The 10,000-nt window shown below is 38.2% G+C and overlaps 1 protein-coding gene and 1 long non-coding RNA gene across 8 annotated transcripts in view; one reads left to right on the top strand and one right to left on the bottom strand.

The window, feature by feature from the left end:
• LOC138007475 (uncharacterized) overlaps window positions 1-3,944 on the top strand; it is a 5,120-nt gene extending 1,176 nt beyond the window's left edge. Inside the window, exons 2-3 of the long non-coding RNA XR_011124045.1 lie at window positions 2,177-2,385; window positions 2,717-3,944. This is a non-coding gene — a long non-coding RNA (uncharacterized lncRNA). The remainder of the gene's footprint in view (window positions 1-2,176; window positions 2,386-2,716) is intronic.
• LOC138007474 (uncharacterized protein MCAP_0864-like) overlaps window positions 1-10,000 on the bottom strand; it is a 27,776-nt gene that overhangs the window by 6,701 nt on the left and 11,075 nt on the right. For 3 of the 7 annotated variants that reach the window (XM_068854416.1, XM_068854420.1, XM_068854423.1), the window contains exons 1-8: window positions 9,404-9,552; window positions 6,610-6,833; window positions 5,432-5,486; window positions 4,014-5,151; window positions 2,691-2,795; window positions 2,138-2,356; window positions 1,311-1,400; window positions 674-817 (exon numbers count right to left, since the gene is read on the bottom strand). In XM_068854416.1, coding sequence (XP_068710517.1) covers window positions 674-817; window positions 1,311-1,400; window positions 2,138-2,356; window positions 2,691-2,795; window positions 4,014-5,151; window positions 5,432-5,486; window positions 6,610-6,808 — 1,950 coding nt within the window. In that variant the 5' untranslated portion in view covers window positions 6,809-6,833; window positions 9,404-9,552. Of the gene's footprint in view, window positions 1-673; window positions 818-1,310; window positions 1,401-2,137; window positions 2,357-2,690; window positions 2,796-4,013; window positions 5,152-5,431; window positions 5,487-6,609; window positions 6,834-9,403; window positions 9,563-10,000 lie in introns of those variants that run through there. The other 4 variants (XM_068854417.1, XM_068854421.1, XM_068854418.1 and 1 more) reach the window with 2 other exon arrangements.

Genomic DNA, 10,000 nt, shown 5'->3' with positions numbered 1-10,000 from the left:
TATAGCATTGACGTTTACTGATTTGAGCGAGTTTCAATCGAGTGTCGTAAAACCAAAACCAAAGTAATTACTTTGGCCAATCAAAAAGGACGGAGACAATCCAGTAAACCAATCAAAACAGTAAACCAATCAAAACTCGAAGTAATTACACGAAGCGTGGGAAAATGTGCACGCGTGAGCCACGATTGGTTTTGGTTTCACTTGTGATTGGTTCAAAAAGTGGCCCGAGAACTTTGAACCAATCAATGAGTGAAGTAATGCAAAACCAAAGCAATTCGCCCATTACTTTCGACACTCAACTGAAAACCGCTCTAAGCCTGAGCGCTGCTTTAATTAATTAGGCCTAAGCACTCCTTGAAAATTTTCGCTTTTATTTTACGGTTCGATTAATTACACTTTTCACAAGATCGTGTGAAGAATATAGCACTCGTTTACTGATTAAGCCTAAGTGCTCGTTTCGGTGATCAGGCCAAAGCACTCTTTAAAAGGTTTACTGTGTAGCGTCTTATACTAATCTTTTAAACATCCAATTTGACTGACGAGCCGTCGAGCCACTCAAAGATACATCTTATACTTGTCCTCTAAGCAACCAATTTGACTTACAAGCCACCGAGCCACTGCAGAATTACGGCTTTAAAAAAGGCCCTATATTCTAAAGAGGGGCTGTCCTTACCGTTCCCATAGGCAGTGGAGAAGGACTAGAAGTACGATATCTGAGTTCTGTTATCCTCTGTTGCTGCTGCTCTATCTGATGTGTTAGTGACTTAACTTGTCTCTTTAAATATGCCATTTCATCTTGGCTATCACTTTGTGATTCCTGGTCAAAAGAAAGAAAAATCAGCTAAGCTGCAGCAGATTCAACCTCGAGCCTTTTTTTATGTTGGCGAAACAACCTAAATTCCCTTGGAAAGGTTACATTTTATAGAAACGTTGGCCGTGTAGCACTTATATTTTAAACAGAGTTAACTGAATAGAGTGTAAGGTGAAGTGCTAGATTTATATCCCATATGAACCATGTGAGCGTTAGCCCTACTGATGGAAATGGGCCCACACAAGGACCTTGTAGCTCAGTCGGTAGAGCGGCGGAGATCTAACCCGAAGGTCGTGCTACAAGGTCCTTGTGTGGGCCCATTTCCATCAGTAGGGCTAACGCTCACATGGTTCATATGGGATATAAATCTAGCACTTCACCTTACACTCTATTCAGTTAACTCTGTTTTAAATTCCCTTGGGACATGGTTTTCAAGGAGGTTCTGCAACTGCAGCATCCTAAGTGTTTAGGCCCTTAACTCAAATAAAACTGCACATACCAGTTGCTTCTGGAGCATCCTAATTGTATGATTCTTGCTGTCAAGTTCATGTTCTAACTCCTCCCTTGCTCTTATTAGAGAGGTTCGCTCCTAAACAAGAAGATCAAACTGTATAAGTGGTACAGTATCTGCAGTCATGTGCGGTAATAGACCTTTTCGGCTTGTACATTTTGTTTTCCCAATACAGATCATGTGATAATACTCAGGAGGTTTGGTCTCTTGTTTTGTTCATTAAAATGAGGGCACGCAAGCATGACTACGCCTGCAGGCACTCTTTTTAATGAACAAAACAAAGGACCAAGCCGCCTGAGTATTATCACATGATCTGTATTGGGAAAACAAAATGTACAAGCCGAAAAGGTTTATTAACTGATTTACCAATAAATATGACAGACATCAAGTGAAGCCTTACGCTTCCATAAATGTGATGGACGGTGGATTAATTTTAATTAAAAGAACCTTCACTGATTAACAGCCTGAGGAACTTGCATTTGTGCGTCACCCACCCACCTGGGTGGAAATTGAACCCGCAACCTCCAGATTAGATCACCATTGCTCTACCAACTGAGCTACAAGGCCAGACGGGAGCAGGCCATTGGAATTTCAGGACAAAAACCGATATCCTTCACATTTTACAGCAGCGTATTAGGCCTCATTTGATTTTTGTCATATATCCATACAGACTAACACAAGCTACTAAGAACAACACTTATTTACAGTTAACTGATTTACCATTTTCACCAAGAATTTTAAACTTTTTGCTGCTTTGCATACATAAATAACCATTTGTTGTTTCTTTAAAAGTAGCATTGATTCTGGTCATGTACCTCAGTCATCTCAAAAAGCTGTTCTTTCACTCTTTTTAGGTCTTCATGCAGATTCTTCACTTCCTCATTTTTACCAGAATTTAACTCCGTTGTCTGATGCCTTGGAATGGTTGTGTCTGCAATTTCTGTTCCGTCATCAGAAGATAATGATGAGGATGTTCTTTGAACTCTCTGCTGCATCGTTGCAGCATCCATTGTCATGGTTCTTTTAAGCATTCTCTGTTTATAAAGGCAGATGAGCAAAACATGTAAGCAAAAAGAGATAAAACAGGCTGTACGCCCACTAGCCCTTCCCTCACGCTAAGGATTTAGGATTTGTTTTTGGATCTAAAATCTGACGGTAATTTATTGTACCTTTTTATAAACCATTTAGATTTTTAAAATCTTTATGACATGCATAATGCAACAAAGAGAGAGGTTTCCGGTAAGTCACCTCTGTATCTAAGTTGAGGGTACGTTTTTTTCTTGTATGTTTGAAGGTCAAGAAATTAGCTACGCAGTACAACTTGACAAACCCTTGTACTACTGCATATTTTGCTTCTGAATATTATACCTTTCTTTGTGGGGGCTTCCTTTCAGGTGTATCAAAGTCAGAGCACAAAGACCCTCTTTTTGCAGTGGAGAAGTGTGCCAGTGTCAATGGGGAAACCACATCAGCCTAAAACAAACCAAATTGTAATCTTGTTAGTCTTTATTGTCTTTGTTTACTCTTAAGGAAGCTCCAAGAGATTTTCAGCTGAGCATGCACACCACGTCTAACATGCAAGCAACAGATGATGAACAAAAATGCCTCAAATTTAAGAACATTATTAAAAATGGTACTCCAAATTTCTCAGCCCTGAAACAAATGGGAAATGTGGTTCAAACTTACCTCAGCAATCTGCGAGTTGATCTATACTGAAATCACCCATGGAACTGGAATAATATTAGCAATCAATTCATAGTTGCCATGGCAACTTTAAGGGCTCATGTGTCAGTTTATCTAAAATATATTTCAGTGAACTAAAAATGGAAAATTTTATTGTTTTTCATCCACCACCTAGCACTTATCACACTGATGAGGCAGTCAGTGGAATGCTTACTACCAATTTTAACACTTTCCAGTGGGAGGGATGGGCAGGATTAGAAATGATGGGAAGAAACAAGCATGTTAAAGGAATTAGATAAACGTTGAGGATGTGCATCCATACAAAACACAGAACTCTCCAGCAATGCCTGGATTTTAACTTTGCCCAAATTTTCTATTAAATGTGTTTAGGGGAAACACACAAAAAATACCCTTTAAAAAATTATAACATATCATAGCAAAATAGTATCTCTAAAGGGTTACATTAAAAGAGCAATATTATTATGCACACATGATGTCACGGTGGTTATCTTGGTGTCCCAAACTAACATTATGCGAATACAACTCTATTCTTAGCGGAGCTCTGCGCACACACACACACAGAGCAGCATGGGTATGGTAACCCATCTGTCCAAGAAAATTTGGTTTTGGTCACTATACGTCCATTCCTCCGTGTATGCTAATGTGACCATATCACAGGCTCAAGTTTAGAGCTCATCGAGGTCAGCTTTTTTTTTTAAGTTTGCCACTGACCAAGTACTGGGTTTCAACTGGATGGCAGGCTCAAGCCAGCTTAACTTATTGCAAATCAAATAAATAACCCGGGAGTTCTGATTTTGGGCTTGGCTAAATCTATACATTATTCTGTTAAAAAAATATATATATATAATATATATATGGAGGGCACATTGTATACATATTGTATATATATATATATATATTATTGGCCACAGAACACATGAGCATCCGAGGAAGACAAATTTGTAACAAAGATCTTATTGGGTACTTGATACAAAAATCAATATCTACCTCTTGCAGTTCACGTTTCAACTTCAGCAACTGAGTTTTAAAAGATTTCAGATCGGTCAACATTTGCAAGAAACCGGCGTCATCCATTTCTACAATGTCACTCTCTCTATCCAAAACAGTCATTGGCTTTGGAGGACGGAATGAGACCACAGTGGTTCGTCGTCGCAAAGGCCCAGGTCTTCTACCAGTTTTAGTTCTTGGCAATGCCATATCATCTGATGAGATCTTACGTGAGTTCGATGTTTGTTTAGAAAATGTATTTGATACTTCATCAGTGTTTTCTTGATGAGAGGAACCATTTTCATCTGATGTTTGAAAACTAGCTGAGGGTTCATCAATTCCATTCAAAGTTTGAATATCAGTTTTCGAAACTGAAGTCTCCCTTGTTCTAAGATCAGCCTTACTTGACGACAATCCATGATTTAATGAATCCAGTTGGCTTTCATGAACATTACTTGCATTCTGATTTGACAATGATGATGATGATGCAGAGGCAGTGCTTTTGTTAAGAGTATCTGGTGAGTTTTCCATGTCATGGCAGTCTTTGCCGATCATGAAATCATCCGTTTCAATGTCTGTACTAGACCCATTTTCCAAACTTAACCTCTTCAAAGATTCAATCTCCTCACTCAAGCTTATTGAGGTTGAGATGGAAGAACTATAACCAGAATCACTTTCATTATCATGCTTTGGTGTGTCAGATGTACCACTTTGCAAACTAACAAAATTGCTCATGCCAACAGAAATCTCGGCATTGTTGTTCAGTTCTTGACGAGAATCTCGATTGTTCCGAAACTTTTTCCGCGTAAAACTCTTTTGCCTTGACACAAAAGTCTTTGAACCCCTACGCTGCCGTGAATAAGGAGTTTTGGACCTTGACATTTGGTCATCATTAGAGGTGATGAGTGTTTCAGCAGAAGATTCAATATTTCCATCAAACAGAGCTTCCAAAGGTTTTTCTCCTATGTCGGCTTCTTTGTCACATTTATTTGGTGATATTCTGTCTGCAATTTCCGATAAATTGAATGACATCACATTAAGTTGGGATTCAGATAGAAAAGGGTGCTTTTCCTTCATTTCATTCTGTTCTTGAGGAAGAGGAGATGTTGGTTCCTGGGTTAAACTGGTATCATGTGACCTGTTCCAAAAAAAGTTCCAGTTAAAGTAAACAGGAGTCTTTTTGAAATCAAGGTTTAAAACTTTGGTTGCTTAGTGTTTAGTTAACAAAATCCAAAATCCAAAGAAAAATAAAAATTGATTTTTTGGTCACACTAGCACTAAAGTCAATTGTGAATGTAGGCCTATCAGGTGAAATCATCAGTTGAACTGCAAGCTTGCAGCTCAACTGACTCTGATACTAGTGTAGCTTTAGGGACTGCTACTAGTCTACCTTTATAATAATACAGTATTACACTCACTTCAGTGGTTTGTCATCTGCGACTTCAGTCTGTTGGATGCAGTCTCCAGGAGTCTCTACAAAAAGAAGTCATGGCAGGATATTGGGAATTATTAAAAACTGGATCATTGGATAATGCAATTTGAGAGTTTTGATTGACTAAGCCATCATAGGTTATGAGCCATTATACCATGATCTACAAACACGCTAAGCATATGCATGATTTTTTTGGTCTGTTTATTTTTATTGTAGTCTAGTTTTCTATATTTTGGGGGCCTTTTTAATAAAACAATTATTCCACTCGCGCTTGTTGGATATGAGATGATTATAGCCAACTCGGCGCTATGCGCCTCGTTGGCTATCTATCATCTCATATCCAACGCGCGCTCATGGAATAAATTGTTAAATAGACCTTCTCAGAAATGTATCAATAACGTAGCACAGTATTCTGTGCTACCATCAGACTGCTGAATTACTGTTGCCCCCCCCCTTACATTTTCAAGGTATGTTTAGCTAGGTGTTTGATATACTGCAACTTAAGAGATTTACAAAAAGAAGGCCAATGGAAATACAAGAGATTAGGCCAACACACTTCTTAATGGATTGATTTTCTTTTGTGATTTAAACATAGCAGCACAAATATTTGGACGGAGTAACCTTAAGCCTGAGTTTTTGATGTACTTTTTTTACAAATCTGGTATTTCCTCATCTTTTGAAACCTTGATAGAGGGAGAGTTATTTTAAAAGGTCTTCTTTCAAAGGTCACTTTCATAAAGAGTGTCCTTTTTTGTGCTATTCAGGGTAAAAGAGATACCCATGTGAAACAAAACTGGATTCCACTTTTGTAAAAGGAAAGGAAAGGAACTTAATTTAAGTGTCTAGTAATGTTAGAGCTGGAGCACTAATTGGGGACACTGTAAACTGAAATTAACAACTATCGTAAATCAAGTCAAATGTTGGCTTTTGAGGAGAGGGAAAACCAGAGTATCCAGAGAAAACCTCTCGGTGCAGAGTAGACAACCAACAAACTCAACCCACATAGGACACCAAGTCTGGGAATCGAACCCAGGCCACATTGATGGAAGGCGAGTGCTCTCAACACTGTCCCGTCCCTGCATGCCAAACAGCATGTCATTGTCTGCTCTTTCTTTTTCCTCCACCAAAGAGTATCTCATGAAGTGTAACTTATTCCACACATACCTGCTTCTGATGATGATCCCACATTGGCAAACCCAAATGAACGCAGGTATCCTTCTGTCAGTTTAGTATTTGACATCTGCATCTTACACCTTGGAGTCAAAATGGCTGAATTGTATCGTCCTTTGGGTACTTCATCATTAGAAATTGTTTGCACATCATTTTGCAGTTTAGATGGAGTTACTGTGTTTGTCGTGTTCATTTCTTAGTAATTTTCTCTAAATTACCTGTTGATGCCAAAATTCAACCATGCAAAGAAAATTGAAGTCAATACAAGATCAAATCAACACAAAATAATTCTTTCTTCAGGTGCTTTGAAAAGTGGGGCTGCGATTGAGCAGGTGTAAGCAACACTGTTATTAACATTTCACTACCACACCATAATATGGTGTAACACATTTTGTAGAAGAGCAATTTCGTAGCTTAAACAGAGTAAAATCCATTCAAGAACTTGTCGATGTCTTCAAATAAAAATATCAGAGTTTCAGCAAACCAGTTCATGACTTTTTTGATACTATTTTTTGTTATCTTTGGTGTTCAAGATTCCCAGTGACAGCTAATACATGTAAGTGGTCAGCCCATGTTTCCATGACAACCACTAAAGCAAACTAATTGTTGGGTATAATACAATGCAACCTTTGGAATTGTCCCTGAAGAACTTAAGAGAAATAGCATATAAATCCCTGGTACGGCCAAAACTAGAATACGCCAGTGCAGTTTGGGACCCGTTTTTAAAAAAAGATATCATTGCACTGGAAAGGGTTAAACACAAAGCAGCACAGTTCTGCTCACAGAATTATAATAGATATGTGAGTGTTACAGACATGTTTAATGACTTAGGGTGGGATACACTGGAAATGAGAAGGAGACAGTTTAGGTTAACAGTTATGTATAAATTATTACAGTGCGACGCGCCTTACCTTGGCCACCGAATAAAGTTTTTTTACAAATAATGGTCCGCCAATCAGAATGTGTGAATTTGATTGACAGCCACATCTCATTGCAAAGTTCGCACAGTTGTAAGTTGAATGTTCACTGTTGCACGGGTTGTTGAGTTGACGCGTTCACACGTAATTGTCAAGTGTGAAAGTTTGTTGGGTGGTCATGGTAAGGCGCGTTGCACTGTAACTCAAGTCTCATGGTCTAATAATTATTATTGATATAGATAGCCGAAAATATTTAATTCAATATTCTCAGAGTCCCACGAGGAGAAGCCGTCAACTTAACTTTTGTGTGCCATTATGCAAAATTAAGGACATTTTTAAATTTTTATATTTTCCGAGAACTATATCTGACTGAAACTGTCTCCCTGAGGCCACTGTATCATCAAGTTCACGTTTTAAATCTAAAAAAATAGCTTTTCTTAAGGACGGTGCCTACTAATTCAAAGGTATTTTTGCCCCAGTTTATGATTATGCAGGAAATGTAGATCTTAACAAGTGTTATTGAAATCCAAAAAGAAAATTGGGGGTAACCACGCATTTTTCAAAGATAATTGATGAATAATATTTGTAAACAGCTATAAAAAACAAAGCAATGTATGGAGATCTTTCTCAAATTGAAGCTTCATTATCTCTCAAAAATGCATGGTTACCCCCAGTTTTCTTTATACCAAGAGTACTTACTAAGTTCTACTTTATCCGGATAGTTTCAAACCGCGCAAAAATGTTACTGTATAAGCAAGCTGCACTGATAGGAAACCTGAGTATCTTGAGATGCGCAGAACGTATGCGCAATAACAATAGTAGGCACCGTCCTTAAATAATATAGATATCTTTATTTAATTTTATATTATTATTTTACATCATTTTACAGTTAGTGTGATGTCTTGGCGATTTTTACCGACCAAATATATGTATGAATTGGCAAGTGATCACTTGTACCACCCAAATTTCCCACGTTTCTCTCTTACAGGACTCTCCACAAGAAGGCAATTGCTTTAAATTGAAAGGATTCTAAGTGTGATTCCTTTAAAGAATTATTTTGGGCTAAGAGTGAAAACAAAATTCGGAAACTAACTCTTTTGAAACACAAACTTAACACAAGTCTTACAATCTACTAGCAAGACAAAAGAAGACCCTATGAATGAAAACGGACAACGACGAAAAGCGACTCACTCGAATGAAGCCAAAACAAACATGATTATCTTATAATTGAGAGTCAACCATATCCCCAATCCCTCTAGACAGCGTAAACCTGACACTTCCTCTGGGTAATTAACCGGTGTTTAATCTAGTAATTATTCTTAAACGTTCTTTTAATCAGCCAAGGGAAAGTTTGTAACTAGAAAACTCTCGCAATTTTTGAGCAGGTAAAATTATCGCACGGTACTTGTCCATTTCTCCGGATCCAGACGCGATAGACGCTTGACCGGGGACAGGTTAATTAATGTTTTTGTGGTATATTTGATACTTCTAACAGACCTGATATCGTTTACAAGATCCTGCCAATCTGTAATTTGGCCCGTAAACTATGTTTGACGTCAAAGGCCATAGTTTAAAAACAAAAGTGGTCATAAAGTGATTATCAAATGAAATACGAGGTTTGTTCCCGCACAGGATCAAATTATAAGCCAGTCGGCAATTCCAAGGGTTCTCATCGAGGTGTACGCACAACTAACTTGTAACAAGCTATGGCTAAACTACTACAAAAGGACGCTAACACAAATGCTTGGCAAACTTAAAAAAACTCTGACAAAACATTAATATGAGTAACTTGCACATTTCAGACCATCGATCGTGATCGAAGGAAACAAGCGGTCTTTATAAAATAAAAGAAATGAGACAAGGAAATATACCTCGACCTCAAAAAGAACGTGGATGAAAGCTTCTCCCCAAAGACTCTTCAGTTTTTTCGTTCATTTCGAATTCATGGTGACCAAACGCCATTCACGATGAGTTTTCTTGTTGTTGATCGAGTTCTTTGAATACCAAGGTTGCCGTAAATAGGGCGAAAGTATTAGTCCCAGGCCCCTCTCTATTTTTCGCACATCGCGACAGCATCCATGGATAATAGAGAGCTTTAGATTCTACGACGAGGACGAGAACGAATACGAGTTTTGACTGCCCGTTTTTAGCGAAAATACTAAGGAAATTTATAACCCGTACGCTTGATCTTACTCTTTGTTAGCAGTATAGGTTGCTCAGTTATTCTTATTGCTGTTAACTGAGCCTTTTTGCTCATCAAAAAAAGCCAAAACTGCTACCGTGTTGTTGACTTGTTTTGCTTCGACAACATTTATGCAAACCCTCGTACTAAAATGACGACGGCATCACGTTTTTCTCGCCAAAATGACGCTGGTTTGCGCGCGCTCACTGCTGTCTTATGAGAAAATCTCGTACTCGTAGTCGTTCTCGTACTAGAATCTAAAGCTCTCTAATGCCATGGATATGGA

This window comes from Montipora foliosa, chromosome 6 (genome assembly GCF_036669935.1).
Source record: "Montipora foliosa isolate CH-2021 chromosome 6, ASM3666993v2, whole genome shotgun sequence".
Classification (NCBI taxonomy): Eukaryota; Metazoa; Cnidaria; class Anthozoa; order Scleractinia; family Acroporidae; genus Montipora; species Montipora foliosa.
Note: the sequence above shows the minus strand (reverse complement) of the source record. Positions and strands in the feature narration are given on the sequence as shown.